The 12,955-nt window shown below is 42.2% G+C and overlaps 1 protein-coding gene across 2 annotated transcripts in view; it reads left to right on the top strand.

The window, feature by feature from the left end:
- Positions 1 to 1,419: 1,419 nt before the first annotated feature.
- The window catches only part of Plxdc2 (plexin domain containing 2), a 394,098-nt gene continuing 382,562 nt past the window's right edge, over positions 1,420 to 12,955 (top strand). For both annotated transcript variants that reach the window (XM_028764923.1, XM_028764922.1), the window contains exon 1: positions 1,420 to 2,358. In XM_028764923.1, coding sequence (XP_028620756.1) covers positions 2,247 to 2,358 — 112 coding nt within the window. In that variant the 5' untranslated portion in view covers positions 1,420 to 2,246. The remainder of the gene's footprint in view (positions 2,359 to 12,955) is intronic.

Genomic DNA, 12,955 nt, shown 5'->3' with positions numbered 1-12,955 from the left:
GCATCTTGGGATAATAAAAGGTTTACATGGCACATGTAAACCTTCACAAATATCCCGAAATAGAGAAATGCATCTTATTTTAGAGAAATCAGGCTTGTTAATGTTTTTCAGTGGAAAGACAAAATTTCTGTACCGAATTTTGCAGTCATCTCGGCCCACTTCCAGTGAGTTTTGCTACAATTAGAGAGATCGAGTCATAGTATCCATGGATTCTTCAAAGTGTGGAAAGGCCAGGACAAGAACAGGCTACAAGGATTGGTTGAACCCAGAACACTTACAAATGTGTTAATTTAGTTCTCGTTTTGTCTTCAAGAAAGAGCTATTCAGGCAAGGAGAGGATTAAAATAAAAATAAGTTCACTTGGCTAATCTTCACTGCTAGGACCTTCTGTGAACTTCAGTATAGAATCTTCCTGATTTGATGCCTGGAGATCTGAGACTTAAAGCTTCAGTAAATTGCTCCTTGTGGAAAAAAATTGAAGTACTAGCCAGGCAGTGCTCTGGAGCTTGTACTTCTCACCAAGGATGCATTGTCTCTTTGCTTTCTATTTAGCCCCATTAAAAGGTGGTTAACTGTATGCAAAATAAAATGTAAGCGGATGAGAGGCCTGGAAGGGGTTAAAGCCGAAGCAGATCCTCAAGCTGAAAAAAACAAAAACAAACTAGCAAGCAAAAGCCCTTTAAAGCCCCCATAGGAAATTCAATGGGCTTCCTGTTCCTTTAAACTCTCCCTTTCACTCCTTCTAACACTTTACTAAACCGCGGCGGCGGCCTCAGGACCCTGCAGCCCAGAGCCACCTTCCACTACCCTCGGTGCGGGTCTGGGGTAGGAGGGGTTTTTGATGGGATGGGGGTTGGGGATTGGGATGTCAGTAACCCTTGAGACTCAGGTTTGATTTTTTTTTCCCCCCACACCCGAACCATTGCCAGACTAGCCCTCAGCGAGGGGGATGAATTGTTATTAACCCTTTAGTGCCCAGGCCGAACCCAGAAGATAGTGGGCGCTCGCTGGGGTCCTCATCACTCTCCACCCGCAGGCTGGCACCCAAAAGCCCTGGGAGCCTGGTGGGTGCAGGCAGCGTTGGTCCCGCTGCATAGGGCACAAGCCTGGTGGGCCGATGGCGTCCGGGCGACTAGGATCTGCCACCACCCAACGCACCATACTAGTCCTCGGGATCCCCGGGGCGCGTGGGGCCGCAATGGTCCTCTGGCTTCCCCCAGCCAGTCTTCCCCGGCTTCATCTGTGGGAGACTTTTCTGGCGCCCCCCTGAGAAAAGCTCAGCCATTGGACAGGTCGGTGCCGGCTGCGGGTTTCGGGAGAAGGAAGGTGGGAGAAGCCTGGAGAAGAGAGGGGGAGGGAGGAGGGCGGAGGGAAGAGAGAGGAGGGTTCCGCCGCAGATCTAGCAAATGGCAAGCCGCCTTCCCTCCCCAAAGTGTAGAGCTCGAGCGCGGGGGAGCGCGGCGGCGCCTCCGCCACCAAACTCCTGGGGCTCCGCGGTGTTCGGAGCCACCTCCTCCCTAACCCGGAGGGGCTCTCTCACCAAGCTGCAGCCTCACTTTCCCCTGTTTTTCTTTTTCTTTAAAACATACCCCCACCCCTCTTCTGCTCACAGCAGCTGGTCCTTCCCCGGCTCCACTCTCCGGAGCTGCCCACCCCTCCGGCTGCCGGCCGAGGACGCGCGCTCTGCCTTGGGCGAAGCAAAGCAGAAAAACTTGTCGGAGGGGTTTCTCCAGCCTCCACTAACCTCCTTCTCTCGGGAACACCAACAGCCCGCCGGGGCCAGTCCTAAGTCTGGGAAAGTTCCTCCGGTGCTCAGCGCCCTCTTGGATCTGGAAAGGCACCGGCGCAGCCAGTGGAATTAGATCTGTTTTGAACCCAGTGGAGCGCGTCGCGGGCGCTGGGAAGTCACGGTCTGTGGGCGCCCGGGTGGCGTTGCCTGCGAGGACCCGGGAGTTTGCGGGCCCGACTGCAAGTGACCTTTCCTCCCGGCACTTGGTTGATTCTGTCTCTGCTGGGGGCTGCGAGAGTGACAAGTTGCCGTAAGAGCTCCTGAAGTTGGGAGAGGGCTGGGCTGTCTCTCCTTCCCTACCCGGAGTGAAATCCTATCGAACTGTCAGAGGCCTCCGGATCTCACCCAAGAATCACCCGCAGAGCTCGGCCGTGTCGCTCCATCCCCAGGGATAACCCCGGAGCCCCGGGCCTCAAGAAAAATTCGCTGGGCAAGGGAGGGAGGTCGAGGCAGCGGCATGGCGAGGTTCCGGAGGGCAGACCTGGCCGCTGCAGGAGTTATGTTACTTTGTCACTTTTTAACAGACCGCTTCCAGTTCGCCCATGGTGAGCCAGGACACCATACCAATGGTAAGAAGTACTTTTCTCGATTGTTTTTGTATGTAGCTGAAGATCGGTCCGGTGTCTCGGAATCCCAATCCCCAACTCACATCCACCCAAAGCATCTGCCCTTGGGAAACTTATCCTAGTTGTTTGCCTGGGAAACTTGAGTTTCTCAAATGGTGGAAGAGGCTTGCTGGTTCAGAAGATGTTGGAAACCAGGACATCCCTGAAGCTACGGTGCTTACTCCACCTGGGCGCCAGGGGGTGGTCCTCTCGACCTCAAGTAGCCCAAGGAGGTCCAGGTGTGAGAGAGCCAGCAGCTGCGGATACCTCTCTCTCTGAATCTTGGTTACATCAGGTTGTTTCCTCTCTGGCTTCTCTTCCCTTGGAGCTCAGAAGCTCTTCCCTGTGCGCCGCGGAAGGAATGGATGCATGAATGATCTGATGATAGTCAGAAAAGGCAGGTCGCCCCATGCCAAAGGAAAATGCCTGTGGCTGCAGATCCCTCCTTCTGGCTATCCTCACTAGCTTTCTCAACGTGGGGTTACGAAGTGGATGCAGTAGATGAAGCAGGGCTCAGGGATAGAGAAGAGGTGGAGAAGATGAGGACGGGTGTGCCTCTGAGGAAAAGCCCTGGTCCCATTGTCCTCTGTCTGTCAGCTTCACAGACAGGCCCCCAAAGTGCCAGCAGTTCCTCAGGGTTCCTTGAGACTGTCCCAGGAGGAGGAGGAGGAGGGCCTCCAGAACCTTGCAATTGGTCACACCCCATGCCCTGGTGGCCTTTCTGGCTAGGTTTGTGGTAGTGAATAGTGTCCTCGAACAGACTGGGGACTGGCTAGTCCAGCTTTCTCCCAAGACCACTCTATCCATTGTGACTCCACAGATTGCTCCCTATTTCTGCCCTTCAGCAAAGAAACGAACAGGCAGGTCAGTGAAACACCTGGGCAGGAATCTGTGAACTCTTGTAGACTCCCAGCGGGAGTGAGAGCAAAGAGCACTTGAAGAGAAAAAGAAAGGAAAACTTCCTGGTTAGGACAATCACTTTTGTTCTGTTTCTGCTCAGTACATGTCTCTGTTTAATTTAAGAAAGAGTGGTAAATGGTTCCTCAGAAAGTATGCATCTATACCCAGCTGTCAACCTTCAAGGAGTCACAGGAAGAAGTCTGGGAGGGACACCTGGGGGCTCCAGGTGATGATAAGTGTTTACGTAAACCTTGAATAAAAATTTACCACTTTGAGACACACAGGATAATCCAAGTGTGTTTACCCCCAGTTCAAATTTTAAGAGAGAAAGAAGAGTTTCTTGGTGCTCCTATTTAAGGGTGGAAAGTGTGTGTGCGTGTGTGTATGTGTGTGTGTGTGTGTGTGTGTGTGTGTGTCCGTGTCCAGGTGAGGGGCCTTAAGGACCACAAGATAAAAGCTGAGATTAAAATCCTTGGATTTTTTTTTGTCACCTGCAGTCATCCTCATCAATGAACATAAGTTCTTGGCTATTTATAATTTATATCAGCACACCATATTTCTGTTTATTTTCTTGGCACATTGCATTGGTTGAAAGAAATACTTTCTTCAGAAAGTAGCACTTTAAAAGATGCAGTAGTCATCTCCATCAGCATATTTGAAGTAAATGAACATGCAAAACAATTTTGCGAAAGAGGAAGTGGGATTCATCCTGAGTTGTTTGTTTAAAAACTTCTTTGGAACTGGAAGTAAATAATGGATTTACAGCAAATCTACATAAAAGAGAGGCAAGGAATCTTCATTCTTCTACTACTGAGTACAGAATACACAGACACCCATGTTGAGTTTGCTATTCTAAGGCTTTAACCTGAGGAGAAAATCCACTGTACTCTAGGACAGACCAGCTTTTGCTTTGGGGAGTATGGCTCGCCTATGTTGATAACATAAACATGCCAGCATTTAAAACTAACTCACTATTTCTGGTGGAACTCTTAGAAACATTGTGCTCACAGGACTGGGTAGGGGGAATTAACTATTTTATCTATTCTTTAGAGAGTTTGCTGTAAGCCAAAAAACACTCTGCATGAAGTTGTATAAAATTGCCTCAAAATTAAGTGGTTTAAACCTACTGACTATATAACACAGAAAGGTAACACAGACCGGGGGGAAAATGCTTCATTTTTCATTGTAAGATGACTTATCTGAAAATTAAATACCCATAAAAAAATTCAGAAGGTGAAAGGTTACATGTAGCAATCAGAGTTTTTACTACGGGCATTTTGGCAAAGGGAAAACGTCTGATTTCATAACAGATTTATTGTGCTTTTTACTTCTCTAATGCTGTGGTTGGTTTTATTGCCACCAGAGGGCAGAGAAACCACTAATTTCTTCTGTTCCTGTTTGCAATGTTTTTGTGTTCTAGAGACATGTAGTTGATATTTAATCTGTCATTTACTTGTGTTTTCACTGTTTTTTTTCTCTGCTTGGATATTTTTTATGCTTCCTTTCCAGTGGAGAAGTCAGCTTAGTTGGAGATTTTCCTGTTGATGTCCTGTGGCTGAAGTTTCTGTTAGCATCAGTATCTACAACAAAAAATTATAACATAGGGATAATCCATGCAAGTGTTTCCTATAAAGCAAGAGTGGGCCAGATTATTGGATCTGCAGGTTAATTGTCCTTCAGCAATGACTCATAACTTTTCATAGGATAATTAACATAAAATTGAGAAATTTCTTGCATAAGTTTGGATTGTGATCTAGAGTAGGATTTTCATCCTTGAATGCCTGAATAGAGGCTTATAACTATTATTATATAGTAAACATAGTTTTAACTATTGTAGTCATATATAGCTTGTCCATACATTAAGAAATGAAAGTTACTATTTCTCATCCTTGAGAATGTGCCTGAATGAAATTAGAAATGCAAGATGTTGCCAGTTTCTTCTCTGCAAGAATCAAACAGGCCCTGTAGAGATGTAGACAACATGTACTCTTTTATCTTCCTAAATGTTATCTCCAATTGGAGAAGGACTATTTTTAAAGATGAATGAATTGACCCACAGCTGTGATCTTGAGATTTTCCACTTGTTTTGAAGACCATGAGCTTAGGGCATGAGCCAATGCTCCACCCCATCACCTTCTGTATTCTTGAATTCTCACCAAATGTTCCCTGAGTGAGGACCACATGTTCCTACTGTCTTGTCTCCTCTTGTTCTTTTTTTTTTTCCGCTAATCCTATCCCTACCTAAACCCATGCTCTGACTTACTGCTTCCCTTGAAGAACTTTAAGGACCTTGTCTGTTGGTTGTTAGCATTAATCCATCCCTATCATATATTCTATCAGACCAGCCCACTGGTCCCTACAATCAGGGTCTCTTGTCATCTTTCTGAATCTTGCTGCAGCATGTACCATACAGGCATGTAACAAATACTTGCAGAACTGAGTGGAACAGCACATCACTGTAGTTCAGGATGGATTTTTGACCTGAATATGGCCCTGGGAGACTTTTAAGTAATTCTTAAAATAAGATACTTTCAATCAATAAGGTGGAAATGAATATTAAAAATTAGCTTCAGAGAATAATAATTTAAAAGCAGAGTATATGATCTAGGTTGGTCCACCAAAGTACCCCCAATACTCTGGCAGATGGCTACATGCATTAAGCTTTGTATTTTTATTTTTTTCTTTTGGCTTATTTGTCCATTGAGCAAGTCTTTGATACCTGGGTGGTCCTGGAATTCACTTTGTAGACCAGGCTGACCTCAAACTAAGAGATCCTTCTGTCTCTGCATCCCAAGTGCTGGGATTAAAGGAGTTTAACCATTACCTGGTATGATAATTATTTTACACACACACACACACACACACGCACACACACACACACACACACACACACACACACACACACTGAAGAGGACATAGGATCCCATTACAGATGGTTGTGAGCCACCATGTGGTTGCTGGGAATTGAACTCAGGACCTCTAGAAGAGCAGTCACAGTGCTATTAACCACTGAGCCATCTCTCCAGACCCTAATAATTCTTAATGATACTTATTTGAAGTTTATTTGATTATACCTTCTATATCAGGGGTTGATATATCAGCCTGTGAGTTGTGACTCCTTTGGGGGATCAAATGTCCCTTTCACAGGGGTTGCCTAAGACCATTGGAAAGCACAGATATTTACATTACTATTCACAACAGTGACAAAATTACAGTTATGAAGTAGGAACACAAATCACTTTAAGGTTGGTGGTCACTACAACATGAGGAACTGCATTATGGGGTCATAGCATTAGGAAGGTTGAGAGCCACTGGTCTAGACTTATTACTTCTTGCTTATTTGTGGTGTTAGGGACAAAACCCAAGGAATCACACATGCTAGGCCAGTGCTCTTCCCACTAAACTACACCCTTTGCCCAACTTATTACCTTTCAACCATGGGGCTCCTAAAAGAGTTCAAAGTCCAATTTATGTTCAACTGTCAACAGATGTAGAGGCTTTCTTGCTTGCTCTTTGGGGATGAGCTTACTTTGTCTTCATCACGTCTTTGTTGTGATTGGTTCCAGTCAAACTGCACGCTGAAATTTGGTCCCCAAGTAAATCGCATTGTAACATGGTAGTGCCTTTAAGAACACTTGGGCTGTTCAGAAGATTAAGGCAGTTTTCCAGGGCAGGCCTAGGAGCAAGATGTTATAGAGTGAGCCCTGTCCCAGAGTGCTTGCCTCTTCATCGTTTTCTCCTTCTCTCTGCTGTGACACTGCAGGTCAGGCTTGTTAAAAAATACTAAATCCAGGAATGATGACTCTGAGACTAATTATTTATTATCAAATACCTAGGCTGTAAGCTTTGGTCTATTCTCTGACGAGCTTGTAACTTATTTAACCCATTGAAACTTTTCTCTATCTAACATGTGGTTAGTTACCTCTCTTCAGTCCAGGCCAGTATCCGATATTCTGTTACAGATACAGAAAATGGTCTAAGACATCTTTTCTCACTAAAAATATCATCTTGTCTTTGTTTAGGAAGTCAGAAAGAAGTGAGTCTTATCAAATTCCCACAGTACATTCAGTTATGTATTACTAATCTGCTTTTCAACTTAGTCTTAATCTGATGAATTCCAAACTTTTCTTTTGTTCTGAATACAACTTTCCACTTCCAAATTTAGCTTTAATTATCTCTAAAGTATTCTATTCTGGAGGGTCTTTCTTTACTGAGTGTCTTTGTTCTGACTCAATACAATGATTCTAATCCACTGGGGAAATCAACAGAGAATACCAGTCTAGTAAGGGTGCATTCGTTAGGACATTTCCTCCACCACATATAATGTCATGTAATGACAAGCAAAACTAACAGAGAAAAGATTAAGTGTAGAAGATGCCACTTTGTGTTTCTAGACAGTGAAGTCCTTTCCAATTCATTCTTTGGGTTATTTCTATTTCCCTCCACTTAATGAGAAAGACAGTAAGTTTTGGAAGGATTATCTAGATTTGTGCATTTAAAGAGAATCCAAAGGCTTGTTTGAAATTAGCAAAGTATGTTTCAAGCAAACCTAATATTCAGATTTTACTTCTTCCTCCAGTAGAGGCTAGAGCCAAGCCACTCCAGCATTAACTCCTCTTTACTCACTAATTTACAGTGGGCCGGTGTCTCTATGGCTGTGTCTGTTACTAGTACATGACAGTCTTCTAGGTATACTGTGGTGAAGCTCACACTGAATCCGTATACATCTTTGCTTCCTTTTCCCCAAGGCTGACACCCCATCAATCTAGTAAGTGTAATCATTTAGTACGGGCTTTTGTTTGTTTGACCTCTTAACCTTTTTGCAAGCATAGCAGGACATAACCCCAGCATTGTGCTGGCCTTCTTTTGAGTGTCCCTTCTCCATTTTTGCTCTTCCCTTCCATAAACTGAAAAAGGTCTCCATACAGATCACATGAATATAATCTACCTGCAAAACACTCACACTTATGTTTATGTGAAATGATTTGTGGTATATTGATTCATACTTCCAGTACATTTGGGATCCTGATTTTAAAAGAACAGACAAACAAAAACTAATTCTGACCTTTTGATTAAAAATAATTTCAACCCTCTTAATTATTGCTGGTTATGTCTTATTAATATGAGATAATGCATGCTAAATGTACACAATTATTTTTAGGAATTCTGCCATTCTTCTAAATTCTGCCTATTCACTACTTAGGTCTTGACAATGTTCACTCTTGACTTTTATTTTGTAACTCAGCATTTTCACTTGATAATTCCAACAATCAAAAGTTGATTGGTAATAAATGCCATCTAATTTTTTTTTAATTTTGGATATTGTTTGTGATCATTCTGGTGCTCATTTTCTCCTTGGAGATTTATATAATTGTCCATGGCTAGATAATTAGTGTTGCTGTGAGCAGGGTGGTCTGTAGGTCCTTGCTTATATTTTTTCCTGCCACAGACAGGAGTTACTCATTTTTCATGTAGAACTAGCATTTCCAGATTCCTGTGCCTGTGAATGTTCTGCTATAAAAGATCATTCCTGGGGTAATCCCTACGAAGCTAATAAACTTCAAAGATAAAGGAAGGAAACTCATAATTATTACTGTGCTCATATCCCACAGTTTTACATCTTCAGAATAAGTCTTTGTATCAGAAGGGGCAAGGCCATTCTTCTTGTTCATCAGATATTCTTGGCTATGCTTGTAGATTCTTTGCTTTGTTGTTTTTTTCTATAGCCATTTATAACATATCAGTGTTTTAGGTTTTTCTAAATAAAAACTTGGAGTTTTAATTGTAATCATGTTAAATTTGGAGTCACATGTTAAAAATTCAAACTTTAAACAACTGGGAAACTAAGAAGTTTCTTTCCTACAACTACTAACAGAACAAGTGCCAGGATAGCTGATAAGAAATTGCTACCAGTGCTCTCATGGCAGTGACTGTTTTTTGTTGGAAGACTATCCCAAGGTGGATGACTGATGCTCTCTCGTGATAATATTATCAAACTCACCACAGTCCCCACATAATTCTTAGAAACCACAGAGCGAAACACAGGTTAGCTCAAAAGACAACCAAGGAAAGTCCTGGTTGTCTGACTCATGAATTATGCAAAGGAGTGTGAGCTCCAGGCAAATGGGAGTGGGGAAAGATGACATTTCATTTTTGCTGTGTTCCTTGAAGATATTTATCTCTGGCCCCATACAGAGTTCCACAGAAAAATTTCCTACATCTTATTGGAGATTATCATTTTAGACATTGAATGTGGGGTCATTAAGGCAGTTATTTTATTTGTTCTCTTATTTGTAGATCCTAGATTTTATGGAGATAACGTAAAACTATATATGGATATAGGACCTGAAAGTAATGCTGTCCTGGGGAAGAAGGGACCTAATAGGAGAAGGAAGAGGAGAGAAATAAGAGAACAGTGTGGGTGCTAGTGATCACATAGCACACAAGCATCACAACAAATCCAATGTTAGGTACAATGTGTAGATATCAATACAAATATTTGCTCATCATAGGAAAAACCTCTTCTGAGGGTTAGAGAGGAACCTCAGAGAATAGAGATCGGCCAGAGCTTAGATTAAGTGCATCCATGTAAAAGCAGTGGTGAATGTCTACAACCACAGTACTAGTTTGCTGTCTATTGAATACTGAATCAAACTGTAGGATCAGCAAAAGACCCTGTTTCAAAATGTAAAGTTGAAAGGGATGTTGACTTCCATCATCTGCATGATAACCCATGGGTATGTACAAGCACATGCACATATATGTATAAGCATTTGTACCTACACACACATTCACCCACATGCATACAAACATAGAATACACATATACATGCATACAATACACATAAATGAATAGGTCTGTGAAAAATAAAAAGTCTTTGAATTTGGGGTTCTCCTAATATATCATGTATTAGTTAATTTCAGTTCTGTAGGAGATTTACATTGAAAGAAAGTAGACATGACACATTGTCCCCATTCTCAAGACAATAAATTTATGATTCTGTGTAGTGGCAAACATTTACAATCTTTAATTGTTCAGACTTCCCCTGCATATCAGTACCACGGTTTAAACTCCACTTCCTCCATATTATGACACAGTGAACTGAGTGTGCCAGTAATCAGGAGTAAACGGTCATGCTGGGCAGCTGGTTTTATTTCTTTGTTGTTTTGCCTTCCTTATCTTTTTAACATCTGTTGTTCATTTCAAATAGTTTTTAAAAGCAAGCATGATTCAAAGTCCTTCGGCAGATGATAGTCTCATTGTGTGGACATTGCAAAAGAGCTCCACATGGGGAGCCAAATTTGTGCAATCTCAGTTTTGTCAAGTTGCTTTTAGAAGAGACATTTGTCCAGCAGGCCCAGCCACTAAGAAGCTGATTGTTTTTTAAACTATGTGCTGGGATTTGACTGCTGGTGATTGCTTGTCTCTGTTCTGAGTCTCAGCTGCTCTTATTTGCTGGCTCCAGCAGTGAATCTCACCTCCCAAACTGGCTTGCTGTAACCCAGTGCTAGCAGTGGTTTTTCTTTTCACCATTGACCACCGTACCTGACACAAACAACTTCATAAATGAAGGATTTATCTGACCCAATGCTTTCATGGGCTTTAGTGCTTTATGGTAGAGAGGGCAAGGTGGAATGGAGTTGTTCATTTTATTCCAGGCAGGAAGCAGAGAAAGGGGGGATTGTGGCAACCTGCTGGCTCTTCATCTTTTCCCTTTTATTCAAACTAGGCTTTCACAGCCATGGGGGCTGGGGCAGCCCACATTCAGGGAGAATTGTAATCATCCAATCTTCTCTGGAAGTGCCCTCATTGATACACCCAGATGAGTGCCTCACCAACTTCCTAGATGATTCTAAATCAAAACAGGTTAGCAATCAAGGAAAACATACTTGCCAGATTCATTCCACAGCTGGAAAGGTCTTTCTAAAATGCATATGGGGTTGGGTGTTGGAAATCATTTCATCCATAATTGTTGCAGTTAAACTAATAATATTCTAATACTGCTTTATGTTTCCAAATTCATCATTTCCATTCCACTTCCTCAAGCCGTTCACAGTCTTCTAAAATTCTTGTTTTTTCTTTTGAAATATTTTATTTTTTCATTGGATATTTTATTTATTTACATTTCAGATGCTATCCTCTTTCCCCATTTTCTCTCCCTAGAAACCCCCTATCCCCTCCCCTCCTCCTTTTTGCTTTTATACCATTTTAATTACATGCAAGTATTAAGGTCAGTTCTAGGTTGAGGAACTATTAATAGATGCAGATAGTCAAGAAACAAGCAAGACAATACTGCACTCTCTAGAGTAGCCTTTCATTCTCTTTTTGGCTTTGACTCCATTCTCTTTCATTCATTCATTCTTTCTGTGTGTGTGTGTGTGTGTGTGTGTGTGTGTGTTTATCAGCTCCAAGTCCAAGATGTAAATTTCACCAGAAAATACTTTCCTTACACATCACCCAATCAGGTATCATCCAAACTGAAATTCCTACTCCTGTGCTTGATTATAAACTACAGGAGTTAGATATCATCTAGGACTGACCTCCACTGACTCACTGACTGCAGAGCCAGGAAGCCTTCTGTCAGAGTCTGGTGGATGGTAGAAACTGCCTAGTGTTCCCTCTGTGTCACCGGGATGCATTTGGTTAGATTTATTCCTCAGTCAGATTTTTGTTCGTATCTTTTTTTTCTACACATATTAGGCAATTTTCTTAATCACAGTTTCTAGAACAGGATGAGTTGGCTTTAAATATCAATACCCGAAGTGTAAAATACAAATCAAAAGTTGGACATGAAAAATTAGAAAATACATTTGTAAGGAGTTAAGCCTTCACCTATTCTACAGCTATATCACCGCACACATACTTGATGTCATCTGATCTTGGATGCTAAGCAGGGTTGGGCTGGATTAGTACTTGGATGGAATGATATCATTCATAAGGGTGAGTTTAGAATTTTTAAAAAAATAAAAGTGGGTTTAGAAATGATGTGATCACAGAAGTTAGGAAAAAGGACAAGATGTCTAGTTTAACCATTTTTTTAAAATGTAGTATTCAATTTCTGAGCTTTATAAATTTCAACATTTATAACGTCCCAAAACATTTCAAAGATCACAAAATGACTTGATTTTAATTTTTTGTAATGATGTACCTCTCTCTGAGCCATATGGAATTTGTATAACCACTGTTCTAGGTGTCTAAAAGAGGTATCTAAATGCTGGGAAATATTCCTCATAATGAGACCTTTCAGATGTTTTTAGATCTAAGCTATTGGGGGCCTTTCAAACTCACTTGTTTTCAGCAACTGTCAAGAAGATCTCTAGAACTGCACTAGGGACTGAAACTGACGCCTTCAAGGTCTTTAGTGGGAGCCCTTGTTCATGTGAGATCAGCTGAGGTGAGCCTTCTACACTGAGCCTCTTATTTCTGCTATTCTCTGCTATTGTGCTGGCTCACCCTCGACTTTGTTTTTCTTGGAATGTTCTTTAAAGTTCTTATCACCCTACACACTAATCTCGTGCTGCAAACATCTGATGTTTTTATCTGTGTGGTATCTCTTCTCTGATTTCCTGAACATAGAACCCTCCCATTGTATGAGAATGTCCTCTAGCCGAATCTGTTCTGAACTGTGTGTGTAGTGTTCTTCTTCCCCAGAGTGAGCAGC

The sequence above is a fragment of the Grammomys surdaster genome, unplaced genomic scaffold (assembly GCF_004785775.1).
Source record: "Grammomys surdaster isolate TR1022 unplaced genomic scaffold, NIH_TR_1.0 146, whole genome shotgun sequence".
NCBI classification, from domain to species: Eukaryota; Metazoa; Chordata; class Mammalia; order Rodentia; family Muridae; genus Grammomys; species Grammomys surdaster.
This window is presented reverse-complemented; position numbering and strand designations above follow the sequence as displayed.